General features: G+C 45.3%; 1 protein-coding gene across 1 annotated transcript; it reads right to left on the reverse strand.

The window, feature by feature from the left end:
• Positions 1 to 3,051: 3,051 nt before the first annotated feature.
• On the reverse strand, positions 3,052 to 19,863 carry LOC118783446 (POU domain class 2-associating factor 1). Its single transcript, XM_036537320.1, has 5 exons — positions 19,770 to 19,863; positions 7,177 to 7,295; positions 4,759 to 4,801; positions 3,806 to 4,080; positions 3,052 to 3,363 (listed from the first exon to the last, which is right to left on the reverse strand). The coding sequence occupies exons 1-5, from the start codon at positions 19,783 to 19,785 to the stop codon at positions 3,052 to 3,054; spliced, it is 765 nt and encodes a 254-aa protein (XP_036393213.1). The 5' UTR covers positions 19,786 to 19,863.
• Positions 19,864 to 26,268: the final 6,405 nt, after the last annotated feature.

Raw genomic sequence — 26,268 nt, forward strand, 5'->3', positions numbered from 1 at the left:
TACCTGAACCTAAACCCTAAACGCTAAAAATACATCCGTACATGGGTTATTTACCCTCAGCCAAATCCAGACCCTAGACACATCCATACACGGACACTATTGCTTGGAAGACACTGCGTTTTTTCGACAGGTGTGCCCCTGGAATTCAACAGGTGTTGCAGTAATGGACATGCATCAGGGAGCTGGTGTCACTCAGTGCCTGATCTGTCTGCCTATGATCCATCTATGATCCATCAGTGACGTGGACATACTTTCCACTCCGATCAAACAGCTGTGCTTGCTTTTACACTGCAGAATCAGCCATTATTCCATTCCGAGGATCATATCAATGAGACACAAACACTCAGAAACTGCTGGAAATGTGTGTGGAGGATGTGGACGTTTGGTCCTCTCGCACGCACGCATTTCTCGGGGGTGCTGATGTGACATGCCTGGAACAGCTGGAGAACAGCGAGTGTTTGCGGTAGAGACACATGCAGCCAGCGAAAGCAACACCTTGTTTTCTCAACAAACAAATCAACTCTCTTGTCTTCCGCCAGGCAGCTGGCCGTTTCAGCGACTGAAACACTATCACCTGGGAAGGAGGCACATTTCTGCATTAATGCTATCACCTGGGAAGGAGGCACATTTCTGCATTAATGCTGAGCTACTCATGTCTCCTTTTGTTGGGTAAAATTTGCCCTTCACTCCTCATCTATAGAGATAAAGACCTGCTGGACTATGGAGCTGTAACACAGGGGCAGAAAGTTACAGAGGCTACAGGAGGCAGAGAAATTCAGAGAATCAGACGAAATGTGAAATTTTACTTTACAAAGTAAAATTGTATGTGTTTGTAAATGAACTCAGGGGTCCCATCCCCTGGGAGACTCTCCACATTCAAGGATCTGCTGGCGGTGCTTTCCCCAGCGCTACCCTCAGGAAGGAGTCTGCATATTAAACCACTGCTTACTGCATGCTACATATGCCTAATATATGTTAATATACCTATCAATTACTCACTTATTGCATTGTTATGCTTGTGTTTGTTCCATCTTAGTGCATAATCACTTCTTATGGCACCAGTACAGTGAGTGGATTTGGCCATTCAGGGATGTCTCTGTGGGCGTTACTGTGAGGGGTGCTGTGTTTGCGGGCTGGGTGCGGTTTGGGTGGGTGGGTACTGTTTTAGCCCTGACTTTGGAGCAGGCGTTTCAGATGAACAGATGCAGACAGTCAGCGTCTCTGGCAGGACGAGACTGCAGGTTTACAGGAGACGAGGGTAAGCTGAGATCACAGCTCTCTGAGAACAGAAACACAACTCCACACAGCATGCCTGAGCAACAGGGTAAAGAAAGTATTCAACCAAACGGAGGACTGATTCAAAAGCAATCAGGAGAATAAAATACGTCAAACACATGTTCTGTTCAGCCATATTCTTTATTCTTTATTATATTCTTTGTTGATTTTTGGAGCCTAAATATTATTTTTGCAGATCAACCTACATAAAGCAAGTTACTACTGGGTTTTTGTGCAAAAAGACCCCCTTGCTTTGCTGCCTTATTATATGATCCCATATTGGTCACATCAAAGAAAAGCATAAGAAGCACTACATTTTTAAATTATTTTTATCTTATTAATATTTATGTTTCTCAAGATTAATTTTGCAAAGATTGTTCAAAGGTAGTGATCTTGCATTGCGCTCCAAAGCAGAAAAAAATTATTAATAAAAGAAGTCATTTTACACTTAACAACATCCATACAGTTTCAGATGCAATAAAAATAACTCTGTCTTTAGACAGTTTTTCCTGTACACGGAGCCTGACCTTCAAAGCCTTACATCAAAAGCAGTGCAGTTAAAAAATGTATTTTTTGCCTTTTATTTGTGAATCACACTTTGAAGGAAAAAAGAATGACCTGAAAAAGAAGGTGCACAAAGGTGCCCACGCCATACTCTGGGCAAAATTATGCAATGTATGTAATCTTTTTAAAATTTTTTTCACTTAGTATTTTAGATTCACTAAAATACTTATGAAGGTACATCAGGGGCAGGGCAATGAAGCTTTATGGCTTTCCAGCATGGAATGATTCAAGCTTTCACTGGAGTGCGCACTATGCAGGTGATTCAAAACCTTTGGAACAAGTAGATTAAAAACAATTAACATTATTGCACTATGAGCAGGGCTGTTGTTCTTTTTTTGTGATTGGTTGATTAATTTTGAATCTCTTCAGTGTTAATTTGACAGTCAGTTGATGTCTAATATCCTATATAGCTGGACTTTGGGCTGCTGGAATAGGCCAATGTCCAGCTATAGGACTAATAGGAATATCATGGACTTTTCCCAGCCCAATGTCTCGTTTAGCCAAAAATGTCCAAAGGCAACCAAATCAACCGATCCGTAGCACCACCCCCTGCGTCTGCCATCTCCCCGGCGACAGGCTTCGCTGGGGGCATTTCCCGCATCCCACGTGCCCCAGGCTCAGAGGAGCAACGGAAAGAGCCAGGGAGCAGGCGGCAGGTGCAGCGGCAGGCCCAGGCCTCGCGGCCATGGCAGTTTCCCCTGGGGGGGAGGTGGGAGCAGGGTCAGAGCGCGTAGCTGGGGGGGGGGGGGGCTGAGGGTGGCAGAGATGAGCTGATAGAGGGGGGAAGCCAAATGTGCTGGGGGCAGAAACCCCACCTGCATTGCAGCCACAGCAGCAAACAGCACAGCAAATGCCTGAGCTCCAGCCCGGGGAAAAAGGACCACGTTTGATGTTTTCCTGTAGTCAAATTTATTGGCCATTATAAGGATAATTTTAACAAATCCAATCAATGTAATTTATAAATGTGTTTCAATACATAGAAGTCAAATGTGTTTCCTTTTGTTGTTTTTTTAATACAAGAACTCTTTTGGTGTAGAGAAAACAGAAAAATAACTGTTGCTTTACTTTACTCAAGATGTGTCTAGCATAAGCAACCTCACAAACAAAAAGCACAGAGGTACAGATATATGAGCTGGCCACATGTGCAGCCATAACCCCGGAGTTCTCCAAGCAGCCAGGGGGCGCTGCAGGGCAGAGAGAGGCGTGCGGCCCTCACACGCCCTGGGTGAAGAGCGAAGAGCCGGTCACGTACGTGTCTTTGTCGTCATCCTCCTCCAGCAGCCTCTCCAGAGGCAGGCTGGCCACGGTGGCGCGGGCCTGCTCCAGGCGTTCCGGGTCGGGCTCTGGCACAGACACCGGCAGGGGCAGGGACACCAGCTGGGGGCCCGCGAAAGGGGCAGCACCCGGTGGGCACTGCACCGTGGGGGTGGTGAGGGTGGCGAGCGGCTGGGGCCAGGGGATGTAGGTGACCGAGGCGTCGGGGAGATCGACCTGCGGGAGGGCAGCCGGAGTGGGAGCCCTGGGCTGGAGTACAGAGAAAGAGAGAGAGAGAAAGAGAGAGAGAGAGGGAGAAAGAGAGAGACAGGGAGAGAGAGGGAGATGGACAGAGAGAGAAGGAGAGAGCGAGAGAGAGCGAGAGAGAGAGAGAGAGAGAGAGAGGGAGAAAGAGAGAGACAGGGAGAGAGAGGGAGAGAGAGAGAAAGAGAGAGAGAGGGAGAGAGAGGGAGACAGAGAGAGAGAGGGAGATGGACAGAGAGAGAAGGAGAGAGCGAGAGAGAGCGAGAGAGAGAGAGACAGAGAGAGAGAGACAGAGAGAGAGAGGGAGAGAGAGAGGTCAGGGACTGCAGCACACACACACACACACACACACACAGAGCTCAGGGACCGGAAGCTCACAGTTTTCAGCTACATGTACAATTGTGATCTCACTGGCTAGTGTACGTCATGTCCCAACAGTCCGGCTTACCCCGAAGTTGGTGAAGAGGGGCGCGTGTGTGTAGGTCAGCACAGAGGACGGCCCCACCACCGTGTAACTGGGGCACACCGGCTGCACGTACATGTCCGTGGAAAAAGTGGAGCTGTTGGGGTCAAAGGGCATGTAGTCTGGGCAGGGCCACTGGGTGAGGGGCTGCAGGGTTGTGGCCGTGGGCTGGGCAATCCACCCCGTGCAGACTGCCCCCCCGTCACCTGCCGGTGCGTCCAAGACTTCGCCCCCTGCTGCCTCCACAAAACCAGAGGCACCTGAAACAGCCAACACCTGCGTCAGGTTTAAGGATTCACTCTGCGCACAACTCGATCCAATCAAACCCTACCAGTCTGTAAACTCCATCCAATCAAACCCTACCTGCCTGTAAACTCCAGCCAATCAAACCCTATCAGCCTGTAACCTCTAACCAATCAAATACTACCAGCCTGTAAACTCCATCCAATCAAACCCTACATGCCTGTAAACTCCATCCAATCAAACCCTACCAGCCTGTAAACTCCAGCCAATCAAACCCTATCAGCCTGTAACCTCTAACCAATCAAATACTACCAGCCTGTAGACTCCATCCAATCAAACCCTACCAGCCTGTAACCTTCAACCAATCAAACCTTACCAGACTGTAAACTCCAACGAATCAAACCCTATCAACCTGTAAACTAAAACCAACCAGGTACTACCAGTCAGTAACCCCAAACAAACAGATTCCACCAGTCTGTCAATTCAAACCAGACCCTACCAGGCTGCAAACACGAGTAAAGGATGTAGTGTGTTTGGGTGTCTCTTACAGGTTACGTGGATTTGCCAAGAAGAATCAGGATGAATTTGTAAGCTATTTATTCATCTGTTCCAGCAGTTCTAGTGTGTAATAAGGCACTTTATATGGCCACGGAATCCCAGGAAAAAACAGAGGCAGAAAATACTGAGAAACTTACCGATCTGAGGATGCGAGGAAAAAGTACTGTTTGGGACCACGACCTAGGAAAGAGTTTTAAAAGAGATCTCTGAATAACAGGTTATTTGAAATCCATGAAAACTATGATCAATGCAGTTGTTAAGTGACTGTCATGTTTGCTGTTTTTTCACAAGCTAAAATTTACAAATTTTATAACTGCTCAAACTCTCTAGGCAGCCATAAAGGAAGACCTAAGTGTAAGAATGACTGATCTTAGAAGGCAAAATTAGACCAGTCAAGGTATTTGTGTGGATTCAGTTGCAAGAGAGAGCAGGGACCAAGGGGTGTGTGTTTATGATAAAGATGCACAGGTGGAGTATCAAAGAAAATGTGTCCATGCCAACGTATGACATCTGTCTTGGAAAAACTAGGAGGCCAACATGGCACAGATTAACAGTGTGAAGTCTGAAAGACAGTAGATGTGAGCCAACAATGTCAAAATTTGGTTCACTAAAAAAAGATTCCAATGTGGGTTATGGCATCTGTCCAGGATTCTTTTCTCATATTTAGGATACATCTCTGTGTGAATACATAATATTTACAACAGCACTGGCAAGTTTTGACACGTAAGCCCCAAGTGAGGGAATATAGCATAGCTGTGTACAGCCCCGTACACCAGATTTCTGTACACCTGAGCTCTGTACACTTGAGCTGTGTATACCTGAGCTGCATATACCAGAGCCCTGTATACCTGAGCTGTGTATATCTGAGCCATTTTCATCTCCGTGGTTGGTACAGTGGCAGGTCCTCTCTGAATGTTTCTGGGAAAGAGCTCGGGTGAAGCAGGAGAGGGGAGACAATCGGGGAGCAGCACAGGGTCATCAGCAGGAGATCAGCGCGGGATTTACGGCTGGTGATTTGACGGAGGGAAAATGTGACCCCTGGGTGCGAAGGTGACAGGCCATGCCCCTCGCTGTGCCATTTAGCGTGATTGATGTGACAGGACTCCGCATCTCTGGAGCCAGAGCTGAACAGCAGCCCGCCAACGTCAGACGGTCTTCTGCTCAAACTGGGTTCTGCACAAGCCTTAAATAATTTCCCATTAAGCAGGAAAATGTACCCTGCAGCTCTCTCCCTCTTTGCACTAAAATAATCCACATTTTTCCTCCATATCTCCAAATTTTTGGGAGAGTGATGACATTTGAGAGCAGCTTTTTAAGTTTCGGGTTTGCGTTAACCCCACGGTACACCAACAGGAAAATGTCCTGCAGGACTTTGAGATTGCTATTGTAAGCGCACCTGTCCTGACGCATATTTCTGTAATTGTTGCCTCTCAGTTGTGTATGTATCTTTGTGCTGTCTGATGAAATCTGCTGACGAGTCGAAACTGCGGTCTCAGAGGCGGAGGGTCGCTCCTCCCGAGGATTCCTCCTTTGTGGATGTGCCGGGCGTGGCGGCGGGGCCGGGATGGTGCATATTTGTGTGCTACGCTGTTTGTGTTGTCAGGTGTAATTAGCTGGTGTTGTGCTGGCAGCGCTGCTCCTTGGCAGAGGCAGGGGCTTGATTTGCATGGGCTTTGTGCCTGGCCCCGCAGCAATTCGAGGGAAAGGTTTAAACTGTCATGGAAAAACACCTGGATTATATAAGGATAAAATCCCCCTTCGGTCTGCAGTGTGTGTGCTGCACCGTACTCAGCTGCCTTTGTGGGACGAGGCCTGCATTCAAACATCCTCCTTCTCCTCTCCCACTTGTTTGGGCTCTTTGGCAAGTTGTCCTTGCCAGCTGGGAGTGAGCACAGGTTAAATCCTGCCATTTCTATGGATATTATGTTACAGTGCCGCCCCCATCTCTCGGAGTGTCAGCCTGCGTTTCAGCTCACGGATCGCCCTGAAATGCACCCCAGGGTCTCTCTGTAAGGCCAACGGGGCAGGAGGAAGAGGACAAAGACACAAGAGTGAAATGAAGAGGAGAAAGGAATGAAGAGGGGCACAGACAGAGTGTGTGTGTGTGTGTGTGCGTGTGTGTGTGTGTGTGTGTGTGTGCGCGTGTGTGTGTGTGCGTGTGTGTGTGTGCGTGTGTGTGTGCGCGTGTGTGTGTGCGCGTGTGTGTGTGCGTGTGTGTTTGTGTTTGTGCGTGTGTGTTTGTGTGCGTGTTTGTGAGTGTGTGTGTGTTTGTGTGTGTGTGTGTGTGTGTGTGCGTGTGTGCGTGTGTGCGTGTGTGTGCGTGTGTGTGTTTGTTTGTGCGTGTGTGTGTGTGTGTGCGCGTGCGTGTGTGTGTGTGTGTGTGTGTGTGTGTGTTTGTGTTTGTGCGTGTGTGTGTGTGTGCGTGCGTGCGTGCGTGTGTTTGTGTGTGTGTGTGTGTGTGTGTGTGTGTGTGTGTGTGTGTGTGCGCGCGCGTGTGTGTGTGTGTGTGTGTGTGTGTGTGCGTGTTTGTGAGTGTGTGTGTGTGTGCTCCTCACCGCGGTGGTGGGTGTTGGTTTGTTAGCCTCTGCTCCTCGCTTCCTCCTCAGCAGCTCCTTGACGGGGTCTTTGACGCGCACGCCCTGGTACGGCCTGCAGCTCTGCTCCGAGGACGGCACTGCGGGGGTTAAGCAAGGGTTAACAACGAGCACAGCCAATCAGACGCTTGCAGATACTCACAGACACTCACAGACACACCATAAAGAGTAAACCAGGAGCGCAGTAAACCAGACCCTCACAGAGGGAAACGCATGTCATACAGCAGTGCTGCAGGAGATGAACGTGAGCCATGGATTTCTTATGATGCATCTTTATGAAACAGATTCCTTTTATCAGCAAGGGATGCAGATTGACCAAAACATGCAAAACCCAGAGTCACACCTGCAGAAAACTGAACAGAGTTGAATGTGAAATGTGCATCTGTGTCTAATTCCTCCAGCAGGTGCCTCAGCCTAGAGACTGACCTGAGTCCAGTGGAGAAGGCATGTCCTTCCCATATAAAAAACATTACAATGCACTTGCTTGGCAACTGCTGCTCCCCAATCAGCTCACATAGCTGGATATGCAAAAGGCAATTCAGGTTACACACCTCACCCAGGTGCGCTGCGGCACGACCCCACTGCTGCTCCTTACCACTACACCACACTGCTGCTCCCTACCGCTACACGACACTGCTGCTCCTCACCAATACACCACAGTGCTGCTCCTTACCGCTACACCACACTGCTGCTCCTTACCGCTACACCACACTGCTGCTCCTGTGTTCACCTCAGAATGCACTGGGAAAGTTTCACTGATGTTAGCAACCTGTCATTAACCCTTGTGTGCCTGTGTAAAGCCAAGAGTACTTGTCTTGTGATTAAGTGATTAAAGGCTCAAACAGAAAAACATTAGTGTTTTCTTGGCCCTCTTTGGAAAAACAGAGACAGAATAACAGCTGTTTTCATATAAACAAGCACAATACTGAACTAAACTGAAGATCTATCATAGTGAGATTCAGACAGATGGAGATACTGATTAGCTTCCATTAGAGGCGTTGGATTAATGATTTCTTCAGGTTTAAGGCTGCCAGTCCAGCACAGGGACTGTTTATGCATTTTGAGCATCAGGAACCAGAGGCCTGTCTTGGAATTCCAGGGATTCGTTATGTCGAGTGCACACTACACTTCCTTGTTCTTTGGACAATTTCTGCCTTTGCTTGCTTGATTTGGTTTATGTTTTTTGGCAGTGTGGGAGAAGAAAGGGACTTTCCAGTCTCTTTGATAGGCTACCATAACCGTAACTTATTTTACACAAGTGTACCTACCCGAGCATACCAGAGCTTACTAAAAATTTTCAGTTGAGCCAGAGCCATGTGACTTTCCCTTAGCTAATGATTGTATCACAGCTGTTAGCATTAGCATACAGGACAACCAATGCTGCCATGTGACCTAATGCTGACATTCAGGTGACAGAATCTGATTCAGATTCAAAATGTTAACACTAAGTAACATGCACAGGTTACTCACTATACATATCTCACTATACATGCTGCCTCTTGGTGACATCATTAGAGAGCACAATGTATGTCTCCATAGTTATACGGATGACATGCAACTGTACATCTCTGGTAAACCAAATGGTGCTGCAGCTATAAACTCCATTACTACCTGTCTTTTGGCAATAAATAAATGGATGAGCAATGATTTCTTAAAGTTAAACAAGGACAAAACTGAAACCCTACTAGTCGGCCCTAAAACAAAAAGAGAAATGTTGTTTAATAATCTGGGGAAATTAACTCCCTGGATTAAATCTGAGGTTACAATTCTTGGTGTTTTCTTAGATTCAGATCTAAGCTTCAAGTCCCACATTAACAAGGTGATGAAAACATCATTTTTCCACCTTAGAAACATAGCTAAATTACAACCATTTATAAATCAAAAAGATGCTGAAAAACTGATTCATGCTTTTATTTCAAGCCGACTCGATTACTGTAATGCACTTTTTACTGGCCTCCCAAAAATCAACCACTGAGAGACTTCAGCTCATTCAAATCTGCAGCACGGCTGCAGAACCAAGAGGAGAGAGCACATTAGTCCAGCTTTAGCTACTCTGCACTGGCTTCCTGTAAGATTTAAAATTGATTTCAAGGTCCTCCTCCTTATATACAAAGCCCTTAATGGGCTAGGACCAAGCTACATTGCTAACTCCCTTGTTAACTATTTGCCTTCAAGAACGCTGCGATCATCTGCTGCTGGTTTATTGAAAGTTTTCAGCAACAGCCGAAAGAAAATCAGGGATGCAGCCTTTGTCAATTATGCCCCAAAGCTATTGAACACGCTACCTATAGATATCAGGGAAGCCAGCCCGCTAAATATTTTTAAAAGAAAGCTAAAAACGTATCTCTTCACTTTAGCCTTTAACTAGCTATGACTTCCCTGATACAGGCCTGAAATTCTAGCTATGACTTCCCTGATACAGGCCTGAAATTCTAGCTATGACTTTCCTGATACAGGCCTGAAATTCTTTTTTGCACTTTGCTTAGCACTTATGCACAGCTGTATTTCTTTTAAAATGCTATATTTTATTTGCTTTTATGCATTCTATGTATTCTAATTTCACCTTTATTTTTATCTTTTTATTATTATTTTTATTTAATTATGGAATTCTATCCCTGTTTTTATGTTTATTCCACGTGAAGCACTCAGTGCATGTAATTTCTTTATTGTAAAGCACTTTGAGCTGCATTTCTTCTATGAAAGGTGCTATACAAATAAAGTTTATTATTATTATTATTACAGATTCATACTCACACATGATATGAGTCTGGTGGTCTCTAACATTAACACAGAATGCTGTGTACAAATTAAACAGAACACATTGTAAAAAATGTGAAAGTGTTTCGAGATGTGAAACACACTCTCACACACACACACACGCAGACACACACACAGGGTGGAGAACTGAATAATCCTTAAACTGTGACATGATTACAAGGTCAAACAGCAAATACAATTCAATCTTCTCCAGACACCTGCAGATGAACTTTTCCCCTTCAGCTAATTCCAGCTCTTGCTCTGACTACACACATATTCACAAAATGTGGCCCATGAATTATATCCACAACAAAGATCTAAGAATTTTCTAACAGATTAACGGCCCCTGAAATTAAAGGCAATGTGTGACTGACACAGGAAGGCAGTAATATGAATAATGCTTTAACAGAACAGTCCAGTCTCTGTAAGATTCTGTTGTATATGTTACTGTGGTGCACTGCAGTGAAATTCACTGCTGGTGTTCATCAACCGTGGTGTAAGTCTAACTGGCTGGTTCACTATCTTATTACCTGCCTTTCTAAAATATTAGCATAAAACAAACATGGGCCATATTCTGGTCAGTCTCGTCTCCAGGGCAACACCTGAGGCAGGTCGTGTCATCACTGTCACATGACAGACTAGTTTTGATTGGCTGTTTGGCAGTGTCCACGCATCGCGGTTTTCTCCTGCAGTAGCCCAGTTCTGATACGACATCTCGCGAATTTCAGCAGGGATGTCTGCCACCATGAACACTCTCACAGGGAAAAAAACACAAGTTCTTAATTTTGTTTTGTAAATGATGTTGGCTATATAGTTAGCTGGCCCAATGAAAAAAACAGCTGCTTTTCTGGCCCAATGAAAAAAACAACAGGTTTTCTGTGAAATATAATTAAAGCTGCTGCACCGCTGTATTTCTTTAGTACAGAGTAGATGTTTCATGACAAAAAGCAGATGAAAGACTTGGAAACTCAACTGTTCACACACTGTACCCCACAGAATATCAGCCATTATCAGCTTTGGCCCTGATTAGCTTACTGTCATTAAGTGGCCCCCTAACCCAACCCTCACCAACCCTCCTGTGAGGCACGACACAGGCCCGGTTCTGCAGTCAGTGCTGGCCTAGTTTGATAAATTTAATTAAAAGAAAAAAAACAATTCTCATGTCATACATGTCAAAGGCCAGCCTGGAAAACCAGGTAGCTTATAAATCTGACACTCACCCTGTGACCCAGAACTGCTGTTCATATGTCTCTCCCTGCCTGCTCATTCCCAGCATCCGCCCCCTACTGGTGTCTGTGGGAGTATGCAGCTGACTTCTTCAGCCTGCAGGTATGTTTTCATCTTTCCATTATACAGACACCTGAAGGGCGGTGGTCTGTTTCTCTAATATACTGTTGCTGAGACCTACTGATGGGTGTGATTCAAATTGGAAACAATCAATACAAAGCAAGACACTCATCTGTGCATTATGAAAATAATTCATCTTCATTACACTGCCATGTCCATCTGTGAAATTAAAAAGGAACAGATGCCATATTTCAGCTGCAGCGACTGTCAGCACCGTGGGATCTATGACTGACATCGGTTCAGACAGGCAGGGAAAGAAAGTGAGCACAAACCATGGGTCTCAAAATGGACGCCACGCACAAGAGTCCCTCAGTATCACCAAACCAAATCCGCTCAATGTGAAACCAGCCAAATTAAACGTATGAAAACCACAATTGCCCACTTACCTGACTAAATCCACCCCTCTGACAGCGTTTGCAGACCCGATGACAGGGATGGGTTTTGCACACAGCTAGATTGTGAAGTTTTTTCAGTGTGGGCAGGTCTGCTATCCTGGCTGGGTGCATGTGAGAAGATCCCTCATAATAAAACCCTGGCAGGACCACAAGATCCCCTTTCTCAGAGCGTGTGGCATTAATTAATGAATGATGAATGATGTGCTTAGCTGAAAGTATGCGTGATACGCGATTATGGAGAGATGACTCATTCTTCTACCGTTTGAAAACCACCCAAGAACACCATCAATCACAAACTGCACTAATTCACACCAGCTCACACTGAATCCTCACCAGTCACCTCTTGCAGTAAACTCTTTTCACTCAAATCCGGTTCATGTGACAGGACAGCCGGACTCCAGAGAGTGGAGAAAAACATACATGAGGCTTGTGTGCTTCCAGGAACAGCCTCAATAACTGCATTTAACCATTCAGTTAATGTTAATGTACAGTACAGCAGAGTAACATGTGGTACACCCTCTCAAACATGTACGACTGCACACATACTGGACTGGTTGACATGGCCATCAGATAATCCCTCTTCCCTGTCTCACCTTGACTCACCTCACCACGAGGTTAAAGGTCAGTGGCCGATGATGTGCCTACCTTGTGTCTCCTCTGTTACATGAACGGACCCGGAGCCTAGAGACTGGGTCAGCATCTCCCAAACTCTGGGTGATCAGATTAGACAGCGGAGAAGCGCTGGGTGGCATGTGAGAGGGTCCCGTCTTTGCCACTGCGCACGCCACGCAGGAAACAGCTCTTGCTGTCAGCTGAAGTGTCGTGGTGTCAGCTTCATTTGGGGGGTGTTGAGCAGGGTGTTCGGGGGGGGTATTCAGCGTGCCGTTTGTTGGGGAGTGGGTATTGAGTGTGTGGTTTGGGGAGGACCAGAGCAGTCTGAATTCAGTGTCCTCTCCCTCGTCAAACACAGGAGCATTCATTAGCAGGAAGTGTCCCATGAGGAGGAAGTGCAGCTCCATAATGTTTGTGATGACCTTGGAGATGGAACAGCAGGTAGATGAAAGATGGCAACGATCTCCCACCTGGGCCTCCACGGGGACTTCCCCGGGAGAGGGAGGCCGGGGAGGTTAGGGGAGCCAGGGGGCAGACTTTCGGGAACTGGCACACAGCCAGCACCTTGCTGCAGTGCGCAACTCACAACACACAGCTCTCACGCCACAAAAATCACAATCATTCCAGCCCACAAGCCTCTGCTCTCAGAAATAAATGTCAGTAAATTAATGATTAAATTAACTGAAAATAAAAGGAAATTACAGATTGACAGACAGCCTCTTGGAGCAGGGCGCCTCTACCCCAGTTTAGGAGGAGGAAGCAGGAGCGCTAAGTCAGGTGGCTGAGTACCTCTCCTGCAGACTCACAGCCTCCTGCACACAGATTGCTTTTATTGCCTGATGATAAGGGGTATCGAGGGGAGGGAAGGGGTGTGCTGTATTTGCGGGAAAGGGCGTGGGGTCCAGGGCTTTGCGAGAAAGGGCGTGGGGTCCAGGGCTTTGCGAGATAAGGAGCAGCTGTCAAAGGTCTTGCATGAAACAGGAGAAAGAGGCTCGATGAAGGGGCAAGTCTTTGCCATGTGTGATTATGCGCGTTAGCTTTGGCAGTGGTGCCGCTACTGGCTAATGGGTTATCAGGCCCATCTTATGTTGGCAAAAGGTATTTTAATTAAAAAGGTTGCGCAATAACATTCAATATTATCCACTCAAATTGCGTTGCTATTTGAGATTACATATCTACTGTAGCAGCCTATCCCAACATAAGAGAGAGAGGGGTTTGTCTATCTAAGCTGTGCTGTGCTGGACACCCCCCCCCCCCCCCCCCCCCCCCACATTAGGTTGCTCTCTCCACCATGGTGCATGCCATTTAAAAATTCATTTCATTATGCTACAGCTCTCATAATTCTCAAGGACAATTCATGACTCATGTTATACAATAAGCAAAAAGGGAAGGCCCTCAAATTTCTCAAATTTCTCATATTTCTCAAAGATACATGACAGTTACATAAAATCAAGCATTAAATCAAGCTTTCGAGTGACACATTGCCATATACTGTATGTCTCCACCTCCCTGTTCAAAAACACTGTAGCAAAGTATAAACCCCACACCCCCAAATCACTGTGATATCACGGAAATGACCCCCTGCAGGTTTCCCTGGGGTGTCTCACCCTTCAGGAAGGCTGTGTGAGGACAGCTCTGCGCTTTCTGTGGAATTCTGCATGTGCTGACACGGAAATGCAGGAATGCATTCAGCAGCGAAGAGCAGAAAAACGCGGAATTTCCTGTTTAAGGTGAAAAACCGGGAATTCCCCGTACAGTCGGTGCAGCAACGGATTCAAACAGTTTTTAAAGAAAAGAGACGCACTCTGAAGAATCACACGCAGCCCTCAGCCAGGCGGCTGATGCCACAGCTCTCTGCTGCCAGTCTCAGCAGATGCACTGATCTTGAGCTCATCAGGATGGGGAATGCTATGCTCTCATCCAAATCTCCCAGCTGATCTTCTTGCTATAAAGAGCAGCACTGACAAAGTATGATGAAACAGAGGTTCACCATATATTTGTGGTAGATATTTATTTCCCATTTATTTCCTTTAGCATCTCCACAGCCGCAGAGAGAGCGGATTTATTTCCTTTAGCATCTCCACAGCCGCAGAGAGAGCGGATACAGACGTGGCAGTGCAGCAGTCTGCAGGACGTTACTGCCTTTGGCTGAAAGCAGGGAGGGCTGTAGGTCTGCACATCAGGGGAGCGTTTGACTCTCTGTGGGAGTCACACTCCATTAGGAGCATTTCTCAGACAGCACATGAGGCCAGAGTTCCAGCAACGCACCCTACAGAGCAGGGCGTGTCAGAGGCACTGTGCTGTGTGCCTGCTGGGATTGCTGTGTGCTGGAATGGCTGCCTGCCCTCCTGGAGGTCTCTCTGAGGTTCTGTGGAATGTGGGAAGAGGCTGATCTTATAAAGGGCCCAGAACAGCTCCAATCACACATGCCCTGGCCATTGCGGGTGACGGGTGGGACATCAGGAGGTATGACAGTGTGAAAACAGTGCAGTGACTCAGCGTCGGCCGCATCCCTCGGCCTCGTGGGATTGGTGTTTCCCGTGATCCCCAGCCCCACAGTCACAGCTGCAGAAAAACCTCATCATCTTCACACTCACACACCTGCAGCACCCACTCCACCGCACTGTGTGACTCACAGCGTGAAAAATATCCGTTAGTTGTGCGTGTGTGACCAAGTGTGTGTGTGAGTGTGTGTGCGCGCGTGAGTGTATGGTTGTGAGTGTGTGTGTGTGTGCGTGTGTGCGTCTTTGTGTGTGTGAGTGAGCGCAGGTTGTAGTGATGAGATAAGCAGAGTTCACAGTGATTCAGTCACTATTCCATTGCAAATTCCAAAACAGGGCAGCATTAAGTGGAAAAAAAGCTGTTAAATCACACAGAGTTCAGATACACTAAGGCAACATGCCTGAACGCATTGGGGACATTCTGAATTCTCTGTCTCATTATTCTATTATTTTAGATAATGAGTTATCTGTGTACTTTGCAGTTTGTGCCACCTAATGTACAGTGTGTAAGAAAATTACATAATTTAAATAAGTTATTATTTATAACTTATAACTTTTTAACTGTTATTTGTTAGTTGTTATCCTGCAGTGTCCCCAGGCCTCCATTCTATGACCTGTAAAGGAATGGTAAAAATGAAGTATCATTTTTACCATTCCTTTACAGAATTTTTCATTAAAAATACCAAGTTTATAGAGTTGCATAAATTAATAACAAAAGTTGCCTAAACTCATTATGGAAAGTTAAGGACAAATACATCAAAAGGTACATCGTATTTAATCACATTGTACCCAGAAATGGAAGCGAGAGATTTTTTGTGAAGTTTGCCTTTAGCACTGCAGAGCTTATTATTTTATTAAAGTAGTTACTTAATTGAAATTCAGAAGACCAAACTACCTACCTATGCTTTTCAGGGTTTTAATCATTATCTTAATAAGCTTGAGTATTTGACATCATTTGAAATAAAAAAATGGACATGATTATAATGAAGTTTTCTATGTCTGCGTTCCATGCAGCGAGGTGCTTAGTGTTTAGCTTAATCTGATAATTTCATACAGCAGTTACAAATTTCTCTTGTGCACCAGAATCACACGTCTCAGGTAGCTGCACAGGTGGAGAGCGTCTGGGATATGTGGCAAAGACGACCCTCACCTATCACAGTCAGCGCTAGCAGGCCCAGACAGAGGCTGCCGAGCAGATTCTGAGAAATAGAAACCACATCCACTGAGCACACATCACTGAGACCGGAAACAGCAACACTGAACGCTGTCACAGGTAAACTCACAGTTTAGCTGCAGACTCTCACAGGTAAACTCACAGCTTATCTGAAAACTCTCACAGGTAAACTCACATCTTAGCTGAAGACTCTCACAGGTAAACTCACCGCCACACTAAATGTTTTCAGAACTAACTAGCTTTCTGAACTAACAGAAACTCTGAAGGTTCTTGTAGGTGAACTCACAGGATTACTGAATGTTGTCAGGGGTAAACTCATAGGATTACTTAAGGTTGTCATAGGTAAATTCACAGGATTAGTGGGGGTGTCACAGGTGAATTTAGGATTACTCAAGGCTACCATAGGGAAACTCACAGATGAAAATTAACTGCAGTAGCAGAAGCACAACCTAACCTGTATGGGACTCTGATCCCGCACTGATCCCTCACTGACGCTGCACTGACGCTGCACTGATCCCTCACTGATCCCGCACTGATCCTGCACTGATCCCGCACTGACGCTGCACTGATCCCGCACTGATCCCTCTCTGATCCCGCACTGATCCCTTCACAGACGCTGCACTTGCAGGCAAGCTGGGCCTGGTAGCACTCCGCTCTGAACTCACCACCTTTACTCAACTGTCAACAGTATGCACTGCCATGCCTGCAAGCTGGGAGCGTAAAGCTTAGCATATGACATACAGCTGAACGCACACACACCCACACACACACACACCCACACGCGCACACACACACACACACACACACACACACACACACACACAGAAACCCGTACATATGCACTGAAATGAGTCACATCTCTGAAAAGAGGAAGATCCAGGACAAACAAACTGAGAGCAGTGAGAGGCCTGTGCTGCAGCTGGCCTGGCTTTCAGGCCTGTGCTGCCGTTGTGTCACTTTGCATATCAAGATCATTGGGGGAGCATAACCAGCAGAAATGGCATCTTCCTCATTCCTTAAGGTGTCCAGCCAGGCCTGCTCTCCCTTTCACTCCTTTCTCCAGCACAAACAGTGCAGGGATACACGGGTCTTTTCTGTGGTAAAAAGCTCTTCAGTCATCAGCATACATTTAAGACTTCTGATCTAATTCCATCAGTGATTTTTCCAAACTAGAAAATCTATGAAATTAGTAGCCAAAAAAATTTCAACAACAACAAAGCCATCGGACTGTGATGGAACTTAATGCATGTTTAAGCCATGGGGAACATGTTTGGGGTTAATTACAGTGATTTCATAGTTTGCAAGCAGTAGCTTTGATGAATAGGTCAAAGCTGCATCTTCACAATTCATCACCGAGAAAAATCCAGAGTCCCCCAAAGGGCTGAGTGAGTTTTGCTGTTGATTATTCCATCACACACGCCTGACAGATCGTGAGAGCTCCGGTTATTGTTGTACTCAGAGTATCTGGCTTTGATCTGACAAACACATCCAATCCTTTTACCCTCCTAATGAGAAACGCCCCTTCCAGGCCTGCTGGCTGACAGCTAAAATGAGTGTTTCTGAGGTGTCTTCTTTGAGGGATGTCAAGTGCACCCTAATCCAGGAGAAGCCTTAAACAGCCCAGCATGGGAGGAAAAGGCCTGAAGCTTCTGTGTGTCTTCTGTGACCTGTTAGATGGCCAAAGCCTTAATCCAAGTTCATAACAAATTTACAACTTATTATTATAATAAACGTATAATAAATTAAAAATGTATAATTTAATGCTATTAAAATAATGAGAGGATGAGTAGATGCTGGTTGGTGTTTGCTTTATTCAGTTGATCAGCTGAAGCTAGCAGCCTGATCTCCATGTGAAGACTGTGGAGGCCCTACATCCTACAGACGGGCCTTTATCTCTATTAACTTTATTTTCACAACACATCATGCAGACTTCTCAAGTGATTTTAGTGAAATAATTTATTTTTTTTCATCATATTGTAACTTTTGTTACTGGTCTGGCATGCTTCCAGTTTTGAGAGGCCATGATCATTTCAGCGAATTTGAGTTGAGTGTTTGAGTGCATTTATTCTGACTGCAGCGCATGTATGCTCAGTCAGAGAGGAAAGGCTGGTTTTCAGGTCTGTATTCTGCAGAGCTCAGGGCAGAAAATACAAAGGGAATGTACTGTTCAGTAGAAGTGAATTTTGTGCTAATTTCAGCCAGGCTATTAAAAGTAATTATTTCCTGACCAAGGCAATATTGCACTGGTTACTTTTTTAATAGACACATCTGATCAGAAATCCAAAATAAATTTCAATGAGCATGAATCCAAAGTAAATGCGTTGAAATATAATAACAGTGTGGAAAAAATCCCTCAGATATGGACGGTACTGAAGGCTTGCCTACAATCCGCTGCCACCATAGGCAGCACACTGTGTTTTAGAGTTACACACTTACTGAAGTTAAAAACGCTTTAATTAAGGAAAGTTCACACTCAAAGGTAAAACTCTGTATAATCTACTCTGTAGATTAGATCTGGGTGTGAATTTCATTGCAAAGAGGACCACAACTCAGCCACAGAGACGTTTTGTCATCGATATTTTATCATGCTCAGGATGTGAAAAAATGGCGATTCAAAATAATAACTTCACAATGATAATTTAACTTCTTTTTCCCCATTTGATATGATTGTACTTTTGATAGGCATCCGTTTTCATTCCACTTAGTTTTCATTACACCTTTCAAAATTATCAAAATTATATCAAAATCAATGTTCCACCCAGGTTTCCTTCCCTGCATTCTTTATGCTAAACGCAGTTTCTCTTTCCATTCAATGATAGAAAAGAACAGAGGACCATAATCCTCATCAACAAAAACAACGTTTGCCAGCCGTGACTCATAGGAAGGTGGACGGAACAAATTAACACTTTGATCTTCTTTGATTGAACTATAAATAGGCACATAGTGAGTCGCCACAACAACACAAATGAGTGAGTCATCAAATGTCTAATAAAAAATAACAGATCTTATGAAAAATGATACCAAATGCCACATTTCTGTCCTTGAACCCAGATTTCCGTTTTGGCCGGGTTTGCTTGCCGAAAAATATGAAAATATGGAAATGAACACGGCTTGTTTATGGTGATGAATGGCCGTGCTGTGCTCCCACTCCGTCAGGTTCCCCACAGCAGGAAATAACAGAACTCCCACAGACAGCAAACAGAACAGGGTAACCCTGCAATAGTCACAATTCTTTGAACGATATTTACCCAACAAAAACAATCATCTGCTTACGCAGCAGTTCGTTTCTGTTGTCCTGTGGTGCTTCTCTACTGATGTGAGCTACTGTACAATATTAAAAGGTAAGTAAATAAGCAAACTCAACACGTTACTTATGATAATGAACCATGTTATAAATAACTCCATCACTGGCATCCCCTTTGTGATTGCTCTGAAGGACTAATGGTGTGGGGTTTTTCAATCAAAGACACAACGTGAATTGACATTGTACTGTATCAAACACAGTAGCATAACAATTTTTTTTTCATTTAGAAGAACAACAATCATTATTATTTTATATTAATTTATATCATATATTATTAACATGATTAAATGTGTCTTTGATGTTATTGTATGAGTTTATACCCCTGCCTGTCCAGTTTGCTGTGTGTGGAAGGCAGTTTCAGCCTTGCTGACCGGTCTCACACGTTGTAACGTGTCATCTGGGAGTCATCTGTCACAGTCCCATAAATACTCTCTCACGTGAACTGAAAAAGCCCAAGTACTCACATTTTTCCCAGTGCATGCTGTGATTTTGGCTGCTTCCCCTGCCCTGTATTGCAGAGTTTGTGGATCTACACAGTGGTGGCTAGCGCACCTTGGAATTTCAGAGCGCGATGGCTCTGGTAGGTGGCTTTTTAAAAGACCGCTCAAAAACCTCAAGTGATGACACAACCCTTCCAACCACAGCTTGGTTTCCCCTGTCACACAGCGCTGGCGTGGCGCACTCCACACCGGAAGGCATCACACACACACACACACACACACACACACACACACACACACACACACACACACACACACACACACACACGTGTGCGCGCACGCACACACGTACACACACATATACACACACACAGATAGGTTCTGCATTGTCTATACGGATATATTAGTGCTTAAAAACGTAAAACGACTTGAGTAAAACTCCACGTGCAGAACTGTGTGAATGAAAGTGGAGGAACCTTAAAAAACTGCATTCACGTTGCTGACAGTAAGAGCTGTACACGATGGGGTCTGAGGTTCACAGCACACAAACAGACTCTGCATAAGAGTCTTCACACTGGAGATAGTTCAGGCCCCAGAACAGGTGTTATTCTCCTGCTATTCTCCAGTGTGTCCCCTTCAGACACCGAGCAACATTAGATGCTGGGACACACAGAGGAAAGCTGCTCCGAGGAAAGCACTTCCATTAAAAAAACAGATACTGAGGCTCTGTACTTCAGTGGGAAAAGGTTTCTTCTCTCAAATCTACCTTTTCCCAGCAGCCCACCTCCACAATATGATCGATAATTTTTCTATTACTACATTTTGAGAATTCAAGGCACAATATTAACTGAATATTTTTTTCTTTAACTAAAAACATGTTTACATCTCCAGCAAATCGTAACATGTTTCCAGTGAGGAAACATCAGACAGAAATAATTTCATTTTTTCCAAATACAACACACTAGGGAAAAATCCACAATCATTTTGCTAATATTTCAGAATTCAGTCTGTTTTAGTATCATTGTTGGACTTTCATGCTGGCGTTGCCATTGGAGAGGGCAAAGGCTTAGCTGAGTTTTTTGGCCAGGCCCCTGCACCCCTCTGTGGGGCGCTGCTTTGCCTGTACCCCAACCCTCCTGAACTCTACCCCAACACCCCACCTTTTACCGAACTACAGTCATTTCCCTCTAACTGCTTCTAAATGCAGATTAAACTTTTAAACATCTGATATTGTATCCTACATTAGTCTTTGCATAGATATCCCATCAATCTGACAAATTTTAAATGGTGAAATAAAGGGTTAATTTCTGCTTTTCAGTTTAAAAGCTTGTTTTATTTCTTTTATTTACAATACAATCTTTTACTTATGTGTGGATATGTGTATGTATATGTATATCTGTATGTACATATATACATATCTACATACAAAAACGCATTTTATCCATTTTATGTTTTATGGAATAGATCATGAAATGCTTATTCTACTGAATATACCTTTGGCCCTCAGTCTTAAACACCAAGGCTGTTAACAGCCTGACTTCTCATTACAAACAGCAGTGCAGAACATCTGTAGAAATCTGTTGCTTTAGTTAGTCTGTGGGTTTGTATGAAAGATTTTTTCAGAAAGGAGCAGCTGAAACTGCAGTATCAGAGAGGAAGCACCTGCATGTGCTTAAGGGTTCAGTGATCACCGGCCAGCTTTCTGCAGCCTCAAGTCTCTTTTTTAACAAGTGCTTGGTTTTCAAGCTCATCGTGTCAGCATCAGTCATACTGCCATAGAGATGACCACACAGCTGCACAGAGATGACCACACAGCTGCACAGAGATGACCACACAACTGCACAGAGATGACCACACAGCTGCACAGAGATGACCACACAGCTGCACAGAGATGACCACACAGCTGCACAGTGATGACCACACAGCTGCACAGAGTATTCACTGCCTCTGTGTGAGCTGTATCTCAAAGTCACATACAAAAATCAGCAGAATGTACTTTTCTTTCTGCCTCACGCTTCCCTTGAGGAAAAGTTTCTGTTTTTGTCATGTTTTCTCAGGAACACAACATCCTTCCTATCCTATCATGTTACTGTACCGATATCCTGTTCCCAATGCTCCTCAGAAACATGCTTCCTAGGCATGCTTTTCGTGTGACTGCAAGACCAGTAGCACCGCTAAGCCAAGGCTATTATGCTGTGCCCTGAAGCCTAAAAATAATTATAGCACTTGTGAAAAGGTAGGATGTTCAGCCAAAGAGCAGCATGGTGTATTACACCTGTAATCAAACTACTGCTGCGCAAGAGAATCTTTTTCGGTCCATGAAGTGGAGAGTAGTGTGCTGACTGACTACAGCACGGCTGGCACACAGAGAGCCAGGCTCCTGAAAGGTCTGCTGGCCCTCAACACTCACATGCAGCTCATCTGTCTGATGGTCACTAATGCAATGATCAGCTGCTCCTCTAAGGTAAAGGACTTACTGTGTCATCGCAAGAGTCTCCAGTGGGCGCCACGTCTCTCTCACCCTGAAACACTGTGCCTCTCGCTGCTCACAGCTTCTGAACCATCACTGCCCTGACTGATGCAAACTATGGCTGCTTTTAGAAGCAGATGCAAAGGAGCCCTTTACTCAGCGGATTCTCAAAAATTCCCTCAGACTCTGAGCGACAGTGGGGTTGTGAGCGCACAGAGATACACCAGCAGTACAATGTGCTGGGTATGCTGTAACGAGACTTTTGACCTTCCATCTGAAGAGCTGTCCTTCCGCCATTTTAGCACAGAAAACACGAGGTCAGCTTGTGTAGGTTCTTCTCATTTTAATTGAAGAATCAAGATCAGCGGGCTACTGGTGGATAGATGGGACAAATATGACCTAAAACATGGTGAGTTCTTCGCTCCGCTTTAAAAGATATTACAGTGACGTGTCTAGTGTTGAATGACCATGAATACATCAGTTTCAGAGACTTTAGCTCCTTTTTTACCATCACTCTCTATAACTTTATTCTAACTGACAAATTACGTGTAATTTTTCAGCTCAAGAGTGCTTTTGGCTGAATACAAATTAAAAAAATGAGTGAACAAAAAAGACTTTATTGTTGGAAGAGCAAGTGGAGGGAAACCAAGTGTATCCAGCCTGTGAAGCGTGACATGAGACACACCTGCAGCCGATACTGAAAGTCTCATTACTGAAGGAGCAGTCAGAGTTTGCCTGGGTCAGGCTGGAACGAGTGGTTAAATGCGTCATCCCCTGTACGGTGGCTGTGGGCCTGTCTCTCCGGAGGCTGTGGGCCTGTCTCTCCGGAGGCTGTGAGTCTGGCCGCATGGTGCTGAACCCCTGCTGCTGTATGACCGTGGCTGATCGGGACAGAAGTTTAGAACTGCTGGGGAAACTGCTGAACTGCTGGTCTTATAGTGCCAGTCTATGCTATGCTGCCAGACACTAACAGTTTCAGGCAGTGAATAAAGTTTATGTTTGTCTAGGCCTTTGTTTTCTTGCAGAGATACGGGCAATCTTTAATCATTACACAAACAGGAAATAAATAACTCTCTCTGGCAACAGTTCTGGAGGAGCAAAGGTGACAAACTGTGTTATCAAAAATCACCTACTTTCCTTCATTTCAAAACCAGGACCATTACATGACCCTACACTGTCAAAATAAGGAATTCTTAAGGTGTCTGCCTGTGTCACAGTGAGAGAGAGGGCGTGTCTGCCTGTGTCACAGTGAGAGAGAGGGCGTGTCTGCCTGTGTCACAGTGAAAGAGAGGGCGTGTCTGCCTGTGTCACAGTGAGAGAGAGGGGGAGTGTCTGCCTGTGTCACAGTGAGAGAGAGGGCGTGTCTGCCTGTGTCACAGTGAGAGAGAGGGCGTGTCTGCCTGTGTCACAGTGAAAGAGAGGGCGTGCCTGCCTGTGTCACAGTGAGAGAGAGGGCGTGTCTGCCTGTGTCACAGTGAAAGAGAGGGCGTGCCTGCCTGTGTCACAGTGAGAGAGAGGGGGAGTGTCTGCCTGTGTCACAGTGAGAGAGAGGGGGAGTGTCTGCCTGTGTCACAGTGAAAGAGAGGGCGTGTCTGCCTGTGTCACAGTGAGAGAGAGGGGGAGTGTCTGCCTGTGTCACAGTGAGAGAGAGGGGGAGTGTCTGCCTGTGTCACAGTGAGAGAGAGGGGGAGTGTCTGCCTGTGTCACAGTGAGAGAGAGGGGGAGTGTCTGCCTGTGTCACAGTGAGAGAGAGGGCGTGTCTGCCTGTGTCACAGTGAAAGAGAGGGCGTGTCTGCCTGTGTCACAGTGAGAGAGAGGACGTGCCTGCCTGTGTCACAGTGAAAGAGAGGGCGTGTCTGCCTGTGTCACAGTGAGAGAGAGGGGGAGTGTCTGCCTGTGTCACAGTGAGAGAGAGGGCGTGTCTGCCTGTGTCACAGTGAAAGAGAGGGCGTGTCTGCCTGTGTCACAGTGAGAGAGAGGGGGAGTGTCTGCCTGTGTCACAGTGAGAGAGAGGGGGAGTGTCTGCCTGTGTCACAGTGAGAGAGAGGGGGAGTGTCTGCCTGTGTCACAGTGAGAGTATTCAAATTCATACTAATAAGTATTCAAAACCTTATAATTGTTTAAGCACAGAACACAACATCCATATCACTGATGCAGCTGAGATGTGAAATCCTGAGGAACCTTGATGCAGAGGTGAAATGCACTGTTCTGTGGTCCCATGCAGAGCTCTGTGGCTCATTCACTGTCATTACATGACATAACGTCATTTAGCAGACACTCTTATCCAGAGCGACTTCCAAATAAGTTCATCCCAATGCTGAGAGTAGTTATCAAAACCTACAAGAGGTCAGTAAGATACTGAGTTAAGTGCTAAACTAGTGTAGAGTGCTTTTTAAATAGAAAATAGAGATAGATAGGATAGATAGAGAGGAAGGCAGACTACAGATAAAGCTTGAAGAGGTGTGTTCAGCTTTCTCTTGAAGGCACCCAGGGAGAATGTTCTACGAATCTCTCAGGCTTCTCTTCATGCTCAAAGTGGACAGACCAGGCCTGTGCAGCTGGCTACAGCGGCTTTGCCTCAATACAGCTCAACAGTGCTGTATAGGAATGGGATAAAGGGTCTAACTCTCAGTGCGGTGTTCCTTACCTTCATACTCTTGTTTTAGTTTAATGTAGTTAAATATAGTAAATGATAAACTAAAACAGCAGCAGATATATTTATGTACCCTGGTCACTGCTGGCTCTGGTGGTGTGCTGGTGCTTATGTGCTTATATCAGGAAGGAAATATAAAGCTGACCACTTCCACTTCTCTAAACGCAAATAGCAGAGAAAAGTCAGCACAGTGCATTTTCAGCAGCAGACAGAGGGTTAGCCACACATGAATATTTCACCATATGCTTCCATTTAGAATGCTTCTGTGTTTAACCAGAGTTATAACTCATCTCATAAAAAAGAGCAGCTACCCTCACGCACTCACTCACCTTCTCACCCACCCACTAACTCACCCTCTCACTCACTCACCCTTTCACCCTCTAACTCACCCACTGACTCACCCTCTCACTCACCCACTAACTTACCCTCTCACTCACTCACCCTTTCACCCTCTAACTCACCCACTGACTCACTCTCTCACTCACTCACTCATTCACTCACCCATTCAGCCCTTTGGTGCCTCATGCTGTCACTCACTCAGGGGAATGGCAGTGCAAGCATGGCTAAGCAGAGGCTGTTTTAAAAGGGATGTGTGCAGCTGTGGAGCAGGTACAGCAGAAAGCACATGTGCAGGTCTGAAGTATAGCTGAGACACAGAAAACAATCCCGAGGGTCACTTTCAGCACAGACAGAAGCTTCTCACACTCCAGAATCAGCAGAGAGAAAATATTCTGGTTTGGTCGCACTCTTTTTGCTTTGTTTGTCTTTTTGCTGTTGTAAGGCTTTGTTCTTCTTTCATTTCTCACAATCATACAGCACACCTACACACTTACTATTATTTGTGCATATAATAAGATATGGCGTAAGGTGCTGCACTCGGACGCCTCCATTCACAAATCCAGCACAACTCACTGTCTTCCTGTGTTTGTGGCTGTTTCATGGTTTTGTCCTGGTTACATCATTTTGTCACCAAAGTGGTTTCTGGCCTCTAATACAGACAATCCTACGTGTATTCTGTTGAAACATGGCTCAAATATCCTTACTGGTCTGCAGAACCCTATAGATTTTCAGGTCACAAGGTCAAAGGTCATGGTCTCTAAAGTTACTGATAAGTGTTCTGAATCTCAGGCCTACCTCTGCATTGAGAACCATAGATGTTTGTACCAAATGTCCTCCCTATTGCCTTCTTTGCCATGAGCAGTGAAAAGATAAAAGTTTAAATGTTCAACTCACAAAGACAACAAACAAGCTGCTGTATCATGACTGTCAGCGAATTCTTGTGTTCACCACAGTCATTCTCTGGTTGATCTGTGAGTGACTTTAAATTTTAAAAGTATGCAGTCAAGATGGAATGATAGGTTGTTGAGTGGTACCAGATTTAATATCTAAAAGTGATCCGC

The sequence above is a fragment of the Megalops cyprinoides genome, chromosome 9, assembly GCF_013368585.1.
Source record: "Megalops cyprinoides isolate fMegCyp1 chromosome 9, fMegCyp1.pri, whole genome shotgun sequence".
Lineage (NCBI taxonomy): Eukaryota > Metazoa > Chordata > Actinopteri > Elopiformes > Megalopidae > Megalops > Megalops cyprinoides.

Coding starts and splice junctions, on each gene's coding strand:
- LOC118783446 (XM_036537320.1), bottom strand. Junction 4,802..7,176: donor AACCAACACCCACCACCGCG/GTGAGGAGCACA, acceptor ACTCTTTCCTAG/GTCGTGGTCCCAAACAGTAC. Junction 3,364..3,805: donor CCCTCTTCACCAACTTCGGG/GTAAGCCGGACT, acceptor TCTGTACTCCAG/CCCAGGGCTCCCACTCCGGC.